This window comes from Protopterus annectens, chromosome 16.part0 (genome assembly GCF_019279795.1).
Source record: "Protopterus annectens isolate FY-2018-M chromosome 16.part0, PAN1.0, whole genome shotgun sequence".
NCBI lineage: Eukaryota > Metazoa > Chordata > Ceratodontiformes > Protopteridae > Protopterus > Protopterus annectens.
In genome coordinates, this window is record NC_056750.1 from 656,562,005 (window position 1) to 656,582,352 (window position 20,348).

At 43.3% G+C, this 20,348-nt stretch overlaps 1 protein-coding gene across 1 annotated transcript in view; it reads left to right on the plus strand.

Annotated features, from left to right (window-relative positions):
• ARID4B (AT-rich interaction domain 4B) overlaps positions 1 to 20,348 on the plus strand; it is a 2,517,944-nt gene that overhangs the window by 2,456,508 nt on the left and 41,088 nt on the right. The window contains exon 20 of the mRNA XM_044058160.1: positions 1,524 to 1,670. Within this exon, the coding sequence (XP_043914095.1) occupies positions 1,524 to 1,670 (147 nt within the window). The remainder of the gene's footprint in view (positions 1 to 1,523; positions 1,671 to 20,348) is intronic.

Below are 20,348 nucleotides of genomic sequence, written 5' to 3' on the forward strand. Positions count from 1 at the left end.
AGCTATTACCGCAGCCAGACATTTTGTAAACACCTTTGGAGATGCAGATAGCCAAAGGATGAGAGAGAGCAGTAAATATAAGCACAAACACAGAAAGTATTTGAAAAATCTGACAAAAATATGAATTCTTTCAAAACTGGGATGTGATGATAAGTATGTTTTAAATGTAGAATTACCAGAAATCTGAGAGGTGAGATGAGGGATAATAGAGACTGAAGCGAAAACATTTTGAACTTTGAGACTTTGATGTGAAGCTTTAGGAAAGAAAATTCTAGGACTGGTCTCACAAGTTCCTTCTTTCTTTGGCATCTGCAAGTTTCTTGAATGCAATCATTTCCCTGTTCTTACGATCCCTAGAGACAGCATTTTTCCAGGACTAGTGGAAATGGAGAATTGCCGTTTGAGGGATGAGGATGAAACCCTGAAAATGAGGAAAGGACTGCCACTGCCAATTGTATCCTTCCCCATGCATCCCTTTTTATAAGATGACAACATTGTTAGTATTGCTTGGGGTTCTTCCAAGCTGCTACCCACTGCAAAGGATTCTGTGTATTAAGATGTAAAAGATGTGAGAGTACCTAATGTATCAGATAATCATCACGCTAGCCCTCTGCAGTGGGCAGCTATTTTTATTCTGCTGTCCCCTTTTTATTGTAACTCTTTTGAGCTACTACTGAGTGTTCTGCGTAATTACCAGACATTTATAATTTTATACGTTTGTATAATTTTTACATGTCCATGGAAGCCACAGTGGGGGTATGGATTAGTAATCCCCTAAGCCGGGCCACCTGCAGAGGAAGCATTAGCTATGTTTCATTTTTTTAAACTGCCTATTGTATGCTTGTAGCAGATTTTACCAAATGTTTTCACTTGCTGTTTTCCTTTGAATTTTTATAGTTTCAGTAAATGTTCTTTACTCCACTGGTGTGGTGCCAGTACACAAGAAAGTTTGACCTGTTACACCTGCTGCTGTTTTAAAAAGAATGAACCAAGTGAGTTAGATAGGTCACTGAGCTCTTAGTTCTTCATATGAAGGTGCAACAAGAGTGCTAAGTTTAAAATCTGCATAGTAGGAAACCTGGCCCAAATGTATTGTTTCTTGTCTTGTTTATAGCTGGTTATCTCTGTCATGGTGGTAGCAGACTTCATTGACACTCCCTGGGTTGAGCTGATACAAGAAGGCATACAGCATTTATTTGCATGGATTTGCACATTTTTTCTTTAAGGTGCAGTGGCTATAGAGCCTGTTGAAAAGCAAGTTTACATTTTATTTACTCATTTTCTTACTTGTAGTTGACTGAATTGGTCCCCTTAGGTCCACACATGGTTTTCTGGGGAAACCTCAGGATGCATTTAAACAGACTGGTACAATATGTTCAGTAGTTTAACTGAATAAAGAGCACCACTCAGTCACTGGCTTCTAGACACAGCAAACTGCTCATGTTTTGAGTGTTATGTGGGATTGTTGCCAAGTCATAATTTAGTGGTAACTAATACATTTTATTAAATGATATATATTTCAGCTGATCTCGAGAGAATGACAGCAGAAGAACGTATAACATTCCTACAAGAGAAGCTGCAGGAGATTAGGCAACATTATTTATCTTTAAAAGCAGAAGTAGCATCTATTGACAGAAGGAAAAAACGCTTAAAGAAGAAAGAAAGGGACAGTAAGTAACAGAAATATTTTATATTTATTTTATGACATTGAAGAAAACTGAGACATTATATTTGATTTCTACTTGATAAGCTCAGGTAAGTGAAATGGTCCTTCTTGGACCATTTATTGCTATGAAGTGGGCTGTAAGAACGTGTAGGTGCAGTTTACGAATAATTTAGAGTAACCAATTAACCAGTATGTTTTTGGGAAGTGAGAGGAAACCAGAGTATATGGAGAAAAATCCACACAAACAGAGTAGGAGAATGTGCATGCTTCATGCATATATTGACCAGAGGTCAGCCCTGAACCCCGGATCATGCAGCTTTTTGATCATCCTGTTCTTTTTCATTTATAGTTTTTAGGATCTCGGATACTGTACCTTTGTAGAGTTAGTCTGTGTAATCAGGGCTAACTCAAAGGCAACTATTAATGTACATGATACCACTAAAGAATAGTATGACATACTGTTATTTAATAATAGACATGGACACTTCATTTAATGTGGTTATTTATTTTAATGCCAAACACACTTAACAGTGCACACAGCAGGAAGCAGTTTATTACATCATAACAGTTGTAGCACTCATTTGGATCTAGTTTTCTAAAGATTCACGGTGTTAAAGGTTTATAGAATGGTCTTCTTCATTCTAAGAGCTTCCCACAGTACTCCTTGCTATTGGTATTGACTTGATAAACAGTTCCCATCCAAGAGTAATTTCAAAGCAGTCAGCCCTCATTTGTGGAATATTACTTTCTTGCCTCCAGTATTGTATGCAAGAATACCTGAACTTGAACCAAACTGCAGCTCAAAACAGCTTATCTGACGCTGTCAATTTTTGTTCATTCCTCAACAATTGGGTTTGGATCCAACTCAGACATTATTTTCAGCTTGTGGCCACTGGAAACTCTCAAACTGCTCCCTTATCCACAATGCTGTATCCCTAACATCCTATATTCAGATCATGTTTGCCACTTTCACGAAAGGACATGGTCGCTATGAGCTCTCAAGCATATATTTTGGTGTTTTCAGCTAAGTGTTTTTTTTTTTTTTTTTTAATCTAATTTAACTTTTTTCCTAAAATTATATTTTTTTATATTTTTCATTACATCCCTACCTACATCTGTGTAATTCTTAATTACTATAGTTGGTTTTCTTCTTTCCTTTTTCCACTTCGTAGTGCATCTCTGATTACCATTGCTGATATTTCATATCCATTTTTCCTTTTTTTCTTCTTGTTTTCCTGTCTAATTTATCCACCATGTTTTTGAGGCAGTCTGTCACTCCAAAACTGCAAGTTAGGACAGGAAGAGCAAATTGGTTTATAGCTTGAATTTTGTTCCTAGATATTAGCACTGTTTTCTGGATTAGTTTAAGTCTTCTAAAATATTCTTTACTAAGTTTTATTCAAATTTATTCCTGTTTTATTGTTGATCCTTCATCATTTGTCAAATATTTATATACTCCCTCTTGCTGAAGTTCTTTTATATCACATTCTTGCCCTAAACTGATGTTTTCTTGGTGCTGCAATTTTCCTGCTTTAAAGGTTGCTTTTGCACGCTTATCAAGACCAAACAACATTTTTATATAGTCTGAAAAAGATTTGACTACTTGCAGATGTATTTTCAGTTCCTCGTCTGATGAGCTATACAGTTTGAAATCATTGACAAGGAGAAGATGAGAAGTCTTTACACTTTGTTGTTTTCTAGGAGACAAGTTATAGCCATGGCCTATAATCTGTTAAGTAGACAGCTTAATGGGTTGAGGGAAAGACATAATAGCAGAGGTTCATAGGTTCATACTAGGCTATCTGCCCAAGGGCATTTATAAGCCTAGCCCATAGTTATGTGGCTTTCGCCACCCCTTTAGTTTGAATAAAAACTATGCCTATCATTTTTCTGTGCCTCTGTCAAGCAGTGACACTGAAGTAATCCCTGGGGTATATCTGCGATCTCCCATCCATTGGTCAAGATTCCTCTTGAACAAGGCCAGCGAGGTGCTCTGCCTCACATGTACCGGGATTTTGTTCCACAGCATAGGGAGTCTCTGGGTGATGAATCTGTCCCTCCAGCACGTTCTATTTATAACCGTGTCAAGGTTTAAGTCTCCCGCCTTGTGGTTCTGAGGGATCTAGATTTTTGAGGTGAAGCATATTCATCAAATCTGGGTTTGACATGGCCTTATATGTCAGGCACAGGTCACCTCTGAGCAAGCTGTATGAGACTGAATAGAGCTGGAGTTCTTTCAGTCGGGCAGCATAAGACATATTTTTGAGACCCTTTATCCTTTTGGTGAGGAACTTTTGGGGCCTTTCAAGCTGCAGCAGGTGTCTGGTCAGATACATTCCAAACGGGCATTGTACTCAATCATAGGTCTAATGAGTGATGAGTACAGGGGACGATGACCTCCCTTGATCTAGATGTGAATCCCTTCATGATCAGGTGGGCGATATAGAAGGTTTTCCTAACTACTTTAGCAACATGAGTGTCAAACGAAAGGCTACTGTCAACTTGGGTCCCCAGATCCCTGATGACTTTTTCTGTGCTCAGTGGATTGCCACCTATATGGTAGCTAGGGGTAACCTTGTTTTTCCCGAAGGGTATGACTATGCATTTTTTGGCATTTAACTTCAGGCCATGGCTCTGGCACCAGTTATCCATTTCTGTGAGGCCCTTCTGGAGGATATCTGTGTCAGATGTGTTTTCGACTATAGCGCCCAGTTTGCAGTCATCTGCAATCTTTGTCAGCCATAACCCTCCTGTGTTGGCTTGTACTTCAGAAAAGTAGATGCCGAACAAGAGTGGACCCAGGACTGAGCCCTGTGGGACACCACTTGTGACAGGCTTTGAGTCTGACATGGCTCCAGCAACTCTGACCCTGTGGGTTCTGTCACTTAGCCAGTTTGCAACCCATCTTGTGATGTATGGGTTTACATTCAAGCTGATGAGTTTTTCGATGATACCTGAGTGGGGTATTGTGTCGAAGGCCTTTGCCAGGTCGAGGTAGGCTGTATGGACTGCCTTTCCTCATCAATGGCCTTGGTGACTGTCTCAAAAAGTCAACCAAGTTTAAGAGGCAGGATCTGCCTTTGACAAAGCCAAACTGGGTTGGATCCAAAGTCTGCAAGTTCCCTATGTCTTTATTTATGAGTTCCGTTATGATCCTCTCCATGGCTTTGCAGATAAGGCTTGTCAAGCTAATGGGCGGTAATTTCCAGGGTCTGTGGAGGCACCGCCTTATGAAGTGGGACCACAGTCGCCAGGCGCCACTCCTTGGGTACGTATCCTGAGGTGAGGCTAAGATTAAACAGCTGTCCTAACTGTGGGTTTAATTCCTCGTTGAGTTCATGAAGCACACAGCCGGGGACACCATCCGGTCCCATGGATGCTGTGTTTCTTGCCTTAGTGAGGGCAGTTCTCACCTGGGCGTTGGAGATGTTTGGGGGGCTACAATCCTCTGGAATAGATATCTCTCCTTTTGGGGGGGAGGGGGGGGAGAAGTTTGCACTGAACCTGTCAGACAGTATGTTAGCAATGTGTGTAGGTTCAGTAATTTTCACATCATTTTGAACTAATTCTGAGCATATCTGGGAGTTTCCTCCTAGGTTTCTAACATAGCTAAAGAAGGCCTTATGATCGTCTTTAGAGTCCTTGGCGATTTTTCTCTCAAAATTTGCCTTGGATGATTTTATGAGAGCTCTTAGTTTTTTACTTATAATGATCAAAGGTGTCTTACCTTTCAAGGATTTTGCTCTATCTTGTAGTAGCTTCCTCCTTTTGTTGTAGAGCTTGTTTATGGCTGGGGTCCACCAGACTGGACGCTTGCCTTTGGTACAGAGAGTCTTAGTTTTGTTTGGGATTGCCTGATCCATGCAGTGCTGTAGGTGCTGGTAGAAGGCATTTGTAAGTGATTCAGCGGTTTGAGTAATGTTTACCACTGGCTCAGGGGCCTTAAAGGAGACCACACTAGTTTTTCGAAGTGTGAAATAGGCTTTTGAGAAGTTTTTCACTGTGGTCTTTTTTGTTTCAGGTGGGGCGGATGAGGACCTCCAGCGAGATTAGTTTATGATCTGATCTCACCAGTGAGGGGTATACTTCCGGTGTTGAACATTTTGATCCCATGTTCGTGATGATGAGATCAAGTATGTTTTCTCCTCTTGTGGGGATGGTGACTAGTTGTTCCATGGCATTTGAGTTTATGAACTCCAGGAATCTTTGGGTTAGAGTGTTCGGGCTTGAGTAGTGTTCCCAGTCTATATTAGGGTAGTTGAAGTCACCTAGTATGATGGTGTTTGGAGATACATTTATCCCTCCAATGTTTTCAGGAAGGCCATGTGAGGTTCCTGAGTTTGAGAGGGTGGCCTGTAACATGCTACAAATTGCAGAGCAGTCTTGCCTATGGTTAATTGCACCTGGATGGTCTCCGATGCATCGTGCGTTGCCACCAACCTTGAGGTGTGGGTGTCCTTTATGAATATGGACACCCTCCTTTCTTGGTGTTGTCCGGATTTTGGGGCCGGAACGCATGATATGAGGTGAAACCTGTTAGTGCTGGGGTGCTCTCAGGAGCCTTGAACCAGGTTTCTGTCACAGCACAGACATCGATGTTCTCCATATTGAGAAGGGCCTCGAAAGTGCATCTTGAGAGTGAGACTTCTGGCATTGAGCAGCATTACCCTTAGTTTTTTTCCTTTTGGTGTTCTAGGGTGGTAGGTTTAGAATTTGAGCCTTGCCTAAAAAGGCACTATGGGGTGGCAAGAGCCTTTGCCAATATCCGGAAGCCCAGGGTGACAGGTGCAAGCCGCCCTTGCGAAGCAGCGTGGCTTGTCCAGCATGTCATCCCAGGCAGACAGACATTGATCCCTTTGAATGACACCAGAATTTAAGCCAATTATTAAAGCTGATCATCTTATCACTGTATTGTGGCATCATTCTAGGTGAAGGTAGGATACTGCTCAAGGTCAGGGTCATACCTGCCTGGGCTACATAATCAGAGAGCTCCTCGATGTCCCTTTCATGTAGTCCAAGGAGGTACGCCTCAGGTCGTTGACACCAGCGTGGACAATGACTGAGTCGTACTTGTACCTGCTGATGAGAGACCTGAGTGCTTGCTATGTGGCGGATTCTAGCCCGACAGGCAGCTTACTGTGACCTTCTCCTTACTCAGTCTGGTGAGCGGACGCCAGTGTGTCTGACTATGGAATCACCAATGACAAGTGTGTCTGGCATTTTGTTTGGCCTTAAGGGCTGTGACTGTTTGACACTCTGACTGTGTGGTCTATGTGTTGCATGTTTTGGGTCGTGAGGTGGTAGTTGTTTGGGTGTCTGCTTTGGTGGCCTCTGCTGTTTTGGTAAATTTTTGATCAGAGCCTCCGAGTATGTCTTTGTGTGAGTATGTGTATGATTTGAAGTTGTGATGGTACCATGTGTGACTGGGTATGTATTGTGTGTGGTTACCTTCTCCTCCTGTCTGGTCTTGCCAGTCCTATGTTGAGAGAGCTCAGCCTCCAGTTTGGCCGTATAGTTGCATCTCTCGCATGTATTTGTGTTTTGTGGGAGAAGGAGAGGATTGTTCTGTGTACATGAGGCAATTGTAACATTGCCTCAATATTCCCAGGTTCACCAGTTGAGCTGGAGAGGACACTAGCAACTGATCCCTCGACATACTAGAAGTAGTAGATAAAGTGACTTTCAAAGGACTCCGGGGGAAGTGGGTTTTAGGCTGGTGGGGTACTATCTATAATAAGAGTGCTTTATCAAGGTGCAAGTACTGTAGGAGTAAGTGCTAGGCTTTACAGATAGAGAATAGTCTACTTGGGAATCAAGTAGAGATGAACTTTTCAGTTATAGGATACGCTGGTTAGATCAGCAGTACAGCTCGAGGAAGGTAGTTCTAAGGGAAAATTTGAGGAGTGGAATTTAGATGGCCCGAATAGTTTAACCTTGTTTAACCGCTGCTCTTGTGTGCAACAGTGGAACTCAGCTAAATCGCGCTAACGCGCGTTTAGCGTGTTTTATAGCAGGGGGCTGAAGGGAGCTAAGAATTGGCCCAAAACGACCAATGGACTACTAGTTTCTGGCTGAAACTTCACCAAATCGGACAAAAAGGCCGCTCAGTGCTTCCCACTCCCACTGGTAAGCAAAGAAACTTCCCTCCTTCCTAATAAGGCAATGGATCAGTAACAGGAACTAAAAACAAAGCCCAGGGATCAGCAACTCTGAAACTGGACTACTCTAGTTCAGTAAGGCGGGAAAACAAGAGATTTTTTTGTTTTATTACAGAGATAAGGAAAAAAAACAGACAGTAAATGCTATAAATCGGCTAGTGCACTTTAGTGTGTAGCCTACAGAAACAATTTGCAACAATTAGTAACTTAAAGTGCAATAAACAGTGTAAAATGCAGAAATCACTTAAAGTAGCAGTAAAACAGGCGAAATGCAGTCGCTAGCTTAATAACAGTGGGAAAGCCACAAAAATACTTATATCTGGTAGAAAGTCACTCCTTTAGCTCTCTGCTGCTTGGATCACTCTGCAGGCCACCACGAGGATCTGTGCTGAGTTGGTACAAGCTGGAAAACGCGTGTTTAGCGTGTTTTATAGCAGGGGCTGAAAGGAGCTAGGAATTGGCCCAAAACGACCAATGGACTACTAGTTTCTGGCTGAAACTTCACCAATTCGGACAAAAAGGCTGCTCAGTGCTTCCCACTCCCACTGGTAAGCAAAGAAACTTCCTCCTTCCTAATAAGGCAATGGATCAGTAACAGGAACTAAAAACAAAGCCCAGGGATCAGCAACTCTGAAACTGGACTACTCTAGTTCAGTAAGGTGGGAAAACAAGAGATTTTTTTTTTTTTTTTTTTTTTTACAGAGACAAGGAAAAAAAGACAGTAAATGCTTTTAAGCGGCTAGCACACTTGAGTGTGTTAGCCTACAGGTAAAATTAAGCAACAAATAACTTTTTAAGAGTGCAAAACAGTTAATCAACACAAAAACAGTTTAAATAGAATGCAGAGCTGTATAAACAGGCTAAGATGCAGTCGCTAAGCAGTAAATATTCAAAAAGCCAGAAAAAAATACTTAAATCAGTTATAGCAAATACAGTTATAACAAATGCTCTGAAATATACTGTATATTTCCAATATGTTTGAGAAGGACAGTCAGAACACAAGAAGGTTCAGGCGAAAAAGAGAAAAAAAAAGTTTTGTTTTACTTTTTGAAAAGGGAAAAAGGAGGAACAGAAGGCACTACAGAGTCAAATGAAAGTTTTTAAACAGATAAGGATTTGTGAAGATTCTGAATAGACAAAGTGCTTTATATATATTAAATTATAAAAACAGTAATCTGTAAAAATAATCAAAAGATACTTATATTTTGTAGCTCAGTTGCGGTCAAACAACTTCTCCAGCCTGCACTGTGTGCAAATACAGAGACCTACCAAAGTTAGGGCAAGACCAGAACAACAACTTTTTTTTACAAGAACACAAAAGAACCAGCCCCCACTAGCCAAGAGATAATTACACAGAGTAAATGTTTCAGTTTATACAATAGCCTAAGACAGCAAAGCACTACAGAGTCAAATGAAAGTTTTTAAACAGATAAGGATTTGTGAAGATTCTGAATAGACAAAGTGCTTTATATATATTAAATTATAAAAACAGTAATCTGTAAAAATAATCAAAAGATACTTATATTTTGTAGCTCAGTTGCGGTCAAACAACTTCTCCAGGAGTCACCCTGTAATATATTCTTTGGATTTTTATTCATGGAATAATAATTTATCCTTTATCATGGTTTAATTGCAAAGTGGTCTGCCACTGTTTCATGGTCACTGTAATGTAGTTGATCAGTATAGGATGCATCTTATACATTTTTAAGCACTGTTTTATTCATAAATGTGGGATACTATCAAATGCTTTTTTTTAGTCAGTCCGTGCCATTCTTAGATTCTTCCTCTTTTTCCAGTTCTCCATTATGAGTTTATTTAGCAACAGATGATCCTTCGTTCCATGTGACTTTCTTTTATTGCCCTTTTGTTCTATTGCCATGATTGAGTTTTTTCTATAAACTCTGTCGGCATCAATTCCGGTGTATAGTTTATACGTAGTTGGAAGGCAAGTTATTGGTCTATAATTTTTAGGGTAGCTTGCAGGTTCACTCTTAAGTAGGAGCTTTGTTTTTCCTGTTGCTAGCCAGGTTGGTGTCTGTTTGGGGTGAGCATATAAATAGTTCTTACTCATGTCTAAATGTTTTTGCAAAGATATTAATACTTTTAACCAGAAGTTAGGTATTACATCTGGGCCTGGTGTTTTCCAGTTAGAGGCTTTTCTTAACTTTGTTGTTGCTACTTCATCCCATTTCATATCCTGTACCTTTGAACTTCTTTGAAGGTTGGGCACCAGGCTGGCAACTCAGCACTGTAAAAACACAACTGCCAATCAATCTGTGGACCTGTGATCTGCTGTGGTGATCCCTAACCGGGATAAGCCGGAAGACAAAGACCTTTCAACAACTTATACATTATTTTACTTTTTCTATCCATTTAGCATCTTTGTTATGTTCCACAGGATCTTCATAAATACTTCTCCAAAATGTACCTATTTTTTCTTTTTTGGGTGGTCTTTCAGTTCTTTTTACCTTGTTTACCAATTCTGTGTAAAACTTTATGGGGTCATCAATAAATTGCTTATTTTCTACTTTTCCTTTATATATGTGTATCTTCTAAGTTTTTCTGCTTGTGCTGATATTTTTAGTTATTTGCAACAGTGCATGATAGACTCTGATCCATTGTAATATTGCACATTGCTTTTATCACGTCTATCTTTCTGAGTATTTTTGTTGATCTGTTCCCTCTTCTATACTCCACTAACAGTGCAGCATCAACTTCTGCCTCTTCCCTGGCCTCTGGACTTTAACTCCTGCCAAGAGGTCCAAGAAAGGGGAGAAGTCTAAGAAGGACAGGCTGAGGAAGTGGCCTCGTGACCGCACAGCGCCGGCCCTCCGCCTAAAGTTAGGCCAGATACCAAACCAGGATCTCCCCAGCTCCATTCTCCCAGGATCTCCCCTGAGCTGGAGGAATATCGGTCACCCATGCGGGCTTCCCCTCACCAGCAACCCAGACCGGTGTCAGTAGCCTCATCCTCCCACTCAACCCGGATCCTCAGTGAAGCGGAGATGGACAAGATACGGAAGTTTATCTGCACCCAAATTCAGATGGGGTCTTGCCTGCCACCTCTCCCTCTGGAGCTCTCAGTCTTTCTTTACCCCGATCACTCATTCTCTGATCCGGCTTTCGGTTTTGGAGCCTTGTGGTTGAGGGGTCGGCGTCAATGGTACCTTGCATCTCAACGTCGGCCATTGCCTTGAGCATGTCGGATCTGACCAGGTCAGATCAGACAAGCTTTCGGAGCCATAGCCTCAGTGTCAGATCCGAGGGATTGCTGTTGGCTCTGAGCACGTCAGAGTGCAGTCTTTCCCTCGGCATCTTGGCTCCTGGAGTCTCAGCTCTGATTCCCCCGTTGGGTCAGAGGGGAACGGCTCCTACTGGCCTTTCTCAGGATGTCCATTCTCCTTTGGCCATTGATGTGGAGAAAGTTCTCTCTATTTCGTTGAGACCCTTGACCATCTTGGCCTCGGACTCCGTCCTGACTCTCTCTGTTTTGGGTATGGTCCCAACCATCCTACCATCTCAGGGACAGCCTGCTGCCATTTTGCCTCAAGAAGCTCCCACTTGTGAGCAGCAGGACGTTGGTGGGTCTTCTCCAGAGATTCCTACTGAGGAGATCCCTTGCAAACGCACGTGCAAGAGTAGGCACTTAGACACCCCACCAGAGTCATTCACCAAAGACACGGATTTGGCAAAGGTAAATGTTTCCCCTGGTCACCCCCTGAGGATGTCTCCTTTGGAGACATTATAGAACTCTTCCATCAGAAAGAGGGGTGGTCTGCCCACAAACCGACCTCACTGTTGCAGTCATTACATTTGGGTAATCCTGCTGGCAGGTTGCCCTCAGTCGGCCTGAATTCCAAAGTCCTGGGTCCTGTGTCGGCTGCTGTCGCCTCTTCCCTAACGTCAGGTCGTCAGGGGTATAAAAGATGTGGCCGACGCCATTTTCTTTAGTCTTTCTTGCTGCGCGGTGCCCGAAGCAGAAGCAGTTCGCAAGTGTCGGTCGGCCAACTCCTGAGATTTTCGTGTTCGAGTTTCAGATCCAAAGTCTTCAATAAAGCTAAGTACCCCGTTGGGGAAACTTTTTTCTTGCTCCAGACCGATGTCAGAAAAAGTAAATAATTGTATTTCTTGTGGAAAGCAAATACCTCATAAGGACTTTTATTCTTACTGTACTCATTGCCTAGGCCCTGATCACAACGTTTCTGGTTGTCGGTTTTGTGCTAGATTTAACCAATGCATTATTAAGCGTCTGTATGATTTTGCTTTAAACTATTTTGGACGCCGGTTTAATTATCCAGAAATGTCGTCGGATAGCCATCTGACTACCGGAGTTCACAAAAAACGCAAAGAAAAGGAGAGAGATAGACAACTGAGGCCCAAAACCGATGACAAAGCTTCTCCTAAGCCAGTCGCCGGTTCTCAGTGAGGCTGTTTCGCAGCCCCTGATGCCCGCTACTTTAGAGTCACAGGCCACTACCTACTCCCACGTGGAGTCGGCCATGCCACTGGAAACTCAAGGTATTGGAGCCTCGGATACTATTCCTTCAGAGGGGTCCGGAGCTGCTGAGCAGGCACCGGCTTCTGAAGGTGTATTCAGACCTAAACATCTTTACATTAAACCAACCTCAGCTTCAAAGGCTAAAGCACCTTCTAAAGCAAAGAAACAAATTCAAGAGCCATGTGGACAGGCCTCTTTGACCAAAAAACAGATGCTCAAAATGGCTGAAGACTTAATTACCTTGATCAGGGGTTCCCATCTCCCTCCTGATAAGAGACCTAGGCAAGAGACTGACTATGAATCTTCAGATCAGGTTTCTATTTCTTCTGATTCCTCTTCTGATCAGGAATATTCTCTTCCCCCCTATGAGGATTCTGATGCTGAAGAATCTATACCTTCAGCTTCTCCTCCAGAGGGCTATTCTTTTGGGGAAACCTTGCATACCATGAGGGAGCATTTCCAATGGGAGAGCCAAGATTTTTCAGAATCTAAAAAGAGGCACAGGGATTTCCTTTTACTGCCTCAACACAGGCCACTAGCCATTCCACCTGTGTTAGACATTGTGGATGATGTGTTTTTGGAGTCTAGTCTTACCCCTGACTCCTTACCTCCAGCTCCTGCTAAGCCTGACAGATATTACAGGGTTCCTGACTCTCATAAATTCCTTTTTAAAAACCCTGCTGCAGACCCAGAAACTATTTCACAGGGTCCCAAAGGAGTTGAGGCTTCCACTGCAAAAAACCCTACCCCCTCTGACAGAGATTCTAAGGCACTGGATAGATGGGGAAAAAAGGTTTACACATCTGCTACCTTGGCTATAAGGGTCTTAAACTGTCAGTTTCATATTCTCAAATATCAGCAACATGACATGGCATTGCTTAAACAGAAAATGTTATTAAACTCGGAATGTGCATAAAACAAGGAAATGCAGGATTTATTGCATGCAGCTGAACAAGTTGGAAAGCATACTTTGCAATGTGGTTTTGATTCTTTGCAGGCTTCCTGCAGGGCCACAGTTACGGGTTCTGTAATTAGGAGGCATGCTTGGTTAAAGGAACAAAATCTGCCTGATCATGTCAAAGTTAAATTATTAGATGCACCTTTACAGATACTTTCTTTGGTGTTAAAGAAAATGGAGGACAAAGCTAAATCTATGCAAACTGTCAAAGATTTTTTACAAGTACAGCCACCTAGGTTTAGTAGCCACTGGTCTACAAAGAATTGGTCCTTTCCTGTGTGAGACAGACCTCAAAGGGGCAGATCCAGATGCCCTAGAGGGAGATCCCAGGCACAAGGTTCATACAGGTCAAAGCAATGGGGTGCTTCTACCTCCAAAGTTGGAGAAGACAAATCACAACCATACAGGAAACAGTCCCAATGACTTCCCCCTGCCTGCACCAAGCACTTATCTCCTGGCAGAACCCTTAGGGGGAAAATTAGCACTTTTTTCTCAAAATTGTCACATTATAACCCAGGACAAGTGGGTTCTAAATATAGTGTCACAAGGCTACAAGTTCCATTTCCATTCCCTGCCAAAGGCAAACGGCTGGCCAGATCTGCCAAAAAAACAATGGACAGAGGCACAAAAACAAGTCTCATCCCTCATGGACATGGGGGCCATTCAACAAGTACCAGAACAAGAGCAAGGACAAGGATTTTACTCAAGACTGTTCTTGGTACCCAGAAAGGAAAGGCCTGGAAACCAATACTGAACCTATCTATTCTGAACACATTCCTGGATATACCAAAATTCAAGATGTTGACTTTACAGCAACTTCTGCCCATGCTGGGCAAGAACGCTTGGCTTGTGACTCTAGACTTAAAAGAGGCATACCTGCATGTCCCAATCAGACAGTTATGCAGATGATACCTCAGATTCAAGGCTGGCTCAATGCATTACCAATTCTCTGCACTGCTGTTTGGCTTATCTACTGCACCCAGGGTCTTTACAAAGTGCCTGGCACCAGTAATTGCATTCTGCAGACAAAGAGGAATACAAATATATCCTTACTTGGACAACTGTCTAATTCAAGCAGAGAGCAAGGACATTCTTCTACAGCATCTGGCATTTGTGAAAAGACTTCTAACATGCCTAGGGTACACAGTCAACGAAAAGAAATCAAAACTAGTACCCTCTTAAGAGATAATATTCCTGGGTGCAAGCTTAAATACAACTGCCCAGATGGCTTATCTCACGTCAGACAAACAAAGGCAACTGACTACCTATTTCAAAACGTTGGCAACAAAGGCCCAGTTATCTGCAAAAAAAATTCTGCAGGCTTTGGGCTTCATGGCAGCCTGCATCCTACTAATTCCATATGCAAGACTGCATATGAGGAAACTTCAGTGGTACCTAAAAAGTGTTTGGACTCAACATTGCCACAGCCTGGAAACAATGATTACTCTCATTCCCTGCCTACAACAGGAGTTTTGATGGTGGGCAAAGGCTTGTCAATAAAACAAGGGACAGCCATTCACATTACCCCCAGCCAGGCAGACACTAACAAAGGATGCATCAGATTATGCCTGGGGGGCCCACATGGCAGGAAGATGCATTCAGGGCACATGTTCCTCAACCCAAATGCATCTACATATCAATCAAAAAGAGATGCTAGCTGTTCAGAATGCCCTGACAGCCTTCAAGGACCTACTTCATCCGGGACAACTACTGATAAAGACAGACAACACCACGGTCATGTGGTATATAAACAAGCATGGGGGCACACATTCTTACCCCCTTTGCAGACTAGCCATGACTTTGTGGGACACAGCATTAACTTACCAAATACATCTGCAGGCACAATTCCTGCCAGGAAGAAAAAATACTCTAGCAGACGAACTAAGCAGAAACCTCATGGATCCCCACGAGTGGCAGATGGATCCACAAGTCTTCAGCATGATAACAAGGAAATGGGGATGCCCGGACATAGATCTGTTTGCCTCCCCTCACCACTACCAACTAAAAAGATTCTGCACAAGGACTTATCACAGACAAGCATAGAAAGTGGACGCCCTATCTTTCAGCTGGAAAAACCTATCAGTATATGCCTTTCCCCCACTGCTTCTCCTCCCCAAGGTGCTCCTAAAGGTCAGACAGGAGAAGCCAAAAATGATACTGATTGCCCCAGAATGGCCCCGACAGTACTGGTTTCCAGTCCTAAAGAACTTGTCTCAATGCCCAGCTTGGACCTTACCTCAAAAACCTCATCTACTGTCCCAGCAAAACAATCAGATCCTGCACAGCCAACTCAGGACTTTAAACCTGGCAACATGGCGGATAATATAGTCATACAAAACACACCTCTCAGTAAAGCTGTGATGGATGTCATTTTGGAGGCCAGAAGGCCTAGTACTAGAAAGTCTTATGCTGGAAAATGGAAGAGATTCTGTGCTTGGAACCAGGCACGAGGAACTGATACAGCTGTGCCAAATATTCCTCAGATTTTACAATACTTAACTGAGATGCTGGTCAAAGGCCTTTCTTTTTCATCTATTAAAATTCATGCCTCTGCCATTTCGTCTCATTACAATACAGAGCTACCAATCTTTTCTCATCCCTTATTAAAGCAGTACTTCAGAGGAGCTAAAAATTTAAGGCCTCCAAGGAAATCACCAATGCCTGCATGGGACCTCAGCTATGTCTTGGAAAAACTCACCCTGCCTCCTTTTGAGACAGCTGCTACTGCTGATATAAAGTTTTTATCTTGGAAAACAACTCTGCTCCTAGCAATAACTTCTGCAAGACGAGTTTCAGAGCTACAGGCACTCATGGCTGTGGAACCTGTTATCATTTTTTATCCAGACAGGGTCTCTCTGAGGACAAACCCAACATTTATGCCTAAGGTGGTGTCCAGTGTGGCTTTTAACCAAACTATTCATCTGCCAACTTTTTATCCAAATCCACAGAACAAGGGGCAGAGATTTCTGCATTCTTTGGACGTACACAGACAGCTTAGATTCTGCTTGGACAGAACCAAAGTTTTCAGAAAGACAGAGCAATTACTAGTGGCATATGCTGCAGGATCACAAGGAAAGGCTATCTCAAAGAAGACTATTTCAAAGTGGATAGGTCACTGCATTCGTTTCTGCTACTTACACCATGGCAAGCCAGTGCCTAAGGGCATTAGGCCACATTCAACCAGAGCTGCAGCCACTTCAGCAGCCTTTCTCAGGGGAATACCAACCAAGGACATTTTAGAGGCTGCTACTTGGAGTTCAGTGCACACCTTTACAAAGCACTATTATCTGCCACTCTACTCTAAATCCAGGGCAGGCATTGCCACTGCAGTTCTGCAGGGCCTCATAGCCACTCCTAACGCTGTTTAGTTCCAGCCTCCCAACTATAGCTTTGGGGACTCTACCCAAATGTAATGACTGCAACAGTGAAACACGAAGAACATAGTACAGTTGTGTACACTTACTATAAATGTAGATGTTCGAGTGTATTCACTGTTGCAGTCCAGGTTACCCACCCGCCATCCCCCTTTCTTCTGATGGAACCTATCTTTCCTTCCGCCATCCCCCTTTCTTCTGATGGAACCTATCTTTCTTCTCTGATTTATACAACCTATATGGTGTATTTGCTTGTAGATGAAGGCAAAGTTTATATTGGTGCATGTATTTTTATATATATATATATATATATATATATATATATATATATATATATATATAAATTTTGGCTACCCTTTTAGGGGGCACCTGACATCTGGGGCAATAAAAACTAAAGAAAATGGCGTCGGCTGCATCCTTTATACCCCTGATGACCTGACGTCAGGGAAGGGGCAATAGCAGCCGACGCAGGACCCAGGACTTTGGAATTTAGGCCGACTGAGGGCAACCTGCCAGCAGGATTACCCAAATGTAATGACTGCAACAGTGAATACACTCTAACAGCTACATTTATGGTAAGTGTACACAACTGTACTTTTTTTTGAGGCATTCATCACAGGCCCATGTACTTCCTGGGTGTCCCCTCCTACGGATCCCTTAGTGGACCTTATAACATCTTGGGTGTGGAAGGAACCGGACACGGTGGAGCCCATTCCCTAGCACCCGGATAAAGTCCTTAGCCTTCCTTCTGATAGAAGATACTGGAACAAAGGGTCCTCGGTTGATGCTGTGGTAGTGGCAGCTGCCACTAAGAAAGAGCTCACTCAGGAGAGCTCTTCGGTCCATCCTCTTTACCGAGAGACAAGGGCGTTGGATCGATTCAGGAAGCAGGTCTACACTTCAGCCACCTTCTCAGTTAGAACGCTGAATTACATGGCACATGTGATTTGGCTGCAGTGAGACCTAGTTAAGGAGATTGCTGAGTCAACCCTTGAGTCCATGTTGGTGGGAGACAAGAAGACATTTTCTGCTCGTATGGCCACTCTGAAGCCAGTTGCTAGCACTTCCTTGTGTCTCCTCTCCCATGTTACTGAGAGAGCCACTAGGGCAGCCGGTACAGGCATTGCCATCAGGCGACATGCCTGGCTCCAGCTATGTCACTTCTCAGAACCCTTCAAGGTGTCATTCACCAATGCCTCGTATGATGGTTCCTCCCTGTTTGGGAAGTCAGTACACAAGACTTTGGTCCAGAGTGAGAAGGATGGGAAGACACTGTCTGCCATCGGGATCTGCTTCACTCCCAGATTCAGCAAGGGGCTAAGAAGATGTGGTTCCAGAAGTCTCAGGCATTTTCCTGGGACACTCAGGACTCACCATCCCCTAGAGGCGGAGGGTTTTTGATAGATGCCGCCCTAGAGGCAGAGGGGGTGTGAGAAATTTTAGGTCTCGAGAACCATTCTCAGACAGACCAGCACAGCAGCCCTGAAGGGCTGCCCGACTGCTCTTCTCTGGAGGCAGTCGGGGCCGGTTATCGCTACACCCAGTGGGATGGGAGTCCATAACAACAGATAGTTGGGTGTTGCAGATCGTATCCAGATGCTGTTCAGTCCCGTTCCTCGAACTGCTCTACCACTGAAACACCTCCCGGACATTCCACCCGCGCAGAGGGAAGAAGCAGCACTAGAAATAGAAAAGCTGCTAAGAAAACGAGTCATCCAAGCTGTCCCCCTCGACCAATCCAGGTCAAGCATTTATTCCAGGATGTTCTTCATGTTTCACTGTTGCAGTCATCACATTTTGGATTATCTGCCTGCAGGTAGCCCTCAACCAGCCTGAATACCAGAGTCTTGGGATTTCTGCGTCGGATGCGTCGCTTCTTCCATGACATCAGGTCGTCATGGGTATAAAACATTCAGCCAATGCCATTACATTAGTCTTTCTTGCTGTGCGGTGCCCGAAGCAGAAGCAGTTCGCAACTGCACGTCGGCAGACTCCTGAAATTTTCGTTTCGAGTTTCAGACCTGAAGTCTTAAATATAAGTACCCTGTTGGGGATCCTCTTTTCTTGCTCTAACCGATGTAAGAAAAAATGAATAATTATCTTGCCTGTGGAAAGCAAATACCTCATAGAGATTTTCATTCTTACTGCGTCACCTGTTTAGGTCCAGACCACAACATCCCTAGCTGTTGGTTTTGTGCCTTGTTCAACGCCCAAACTATCCGTCAGGCAATTTTTGTAGCTAAATACTTTCGCTCTCGATCTCCGTACTCCGAAATGGCTTCGGTAAGCCATCCGACTACCAATCTTCCGAAAAAACATAAGGATAAAGACAAAGACAGACTGCATAGGTTTAAAACTGCCAACGATGCTACCATTAAGCTAGTCGCCAGTCCGCCGGTACTCACTGAGGCGCTTTCACAGCCCGATACCTGCTTCTACGTATTTGCAGGCCTCTACTGAGACGCATTCTGAGTCTGGTATGCCGCGAGATATTTCGACTATGGAACCTGCAGATGTCTCTACGTTGGATAGGTCCGGAGCCGCTGTGCAGGCACCGGCTTCTAAGGGTGTATTCAGGCCTATCGATTTTCATATTAAACCAGCAACTTCATTTCAAGCCAAAAATACTGAATTTCTCAGGCCTAAAGTTCGCACTACGCCTAGGAAACCGATGACCAAAGCGCATTCTCAGGCCCACAGACCTCAAAAGCAAATGATTAGAATGGCTAAAGACCTTATTACTTTAATTTCAAACAGACCTAGAACTGATTTTCCTTCTGATTTTTCTGATCAGGAATCTGATATCTCTGTTCCTTCTGACTACCAGGACATACCCTTATCTACCTATGGAGGATTCTGATACAGAGGATTCCATTCCCTCTGCTTCCCCTCCAGAAGATTTTTCTTTTGGTGAAACCCTACATACCCTTAGGGAGCATTTCCGCTGGGAAAGCCAGGACTACTCTCAGTCCAAAAAGAGACTCGGGGAATTTTTAAACCTGCCTCAGCACAGGCCTCTAGCTATTCCTCCTGTTCAGGAGATTGTAGATGATGTTTTCTTGGAATCCAGCCTTACCCTGGATACTTTGCTCCAGCTCCCAGGAAACCTGAGAGGTACTATAGAGTACCTGACTCTCACAAATTCCTTTTCAAGAATCCTACTGCGGATCCAGAGACCATTTCCCAAGGACCAAAAGGCATTAAGGCTACTACTGCCAAGAATTCTACACCTTCTGACAGGGATTCTAGGTCTTTAGACAGATGGGGTAAGAAGGTATACACCTCTGCTACTCTGGCCATTAGGGCTTTAAATTGCCAGTTTCATATAAAGTATCAGCAGCATATTATGGGGCTAATTAAACAGAAAATTATGTTGATTCCTGACTGTGCAGAACACAAAGATTTAATGCATTATGCTGACCAAGTTGGTAAACATACTTTGCAGTGTGGTTTTCATGCTTTAGAAGCATCTTGTAGGGCTGCCGTCACTGGGTCTGTTAGAAGGCATGCTTGGCTTAAGGAATAAAACTTGCCAGATCATGTCAAAGCAAAATTACTTTTTGCACCCTTAAACCAAGAGCGCCTATTTGGCAATAGAGCAGAAGAAGTTCTCAAAAGGGTGGAGGAGAAAGCTAAATCTATGCAAACTGTTAAAAATTTCTTACAGGTACAGCCACCTAGATTCAGTAGGCAT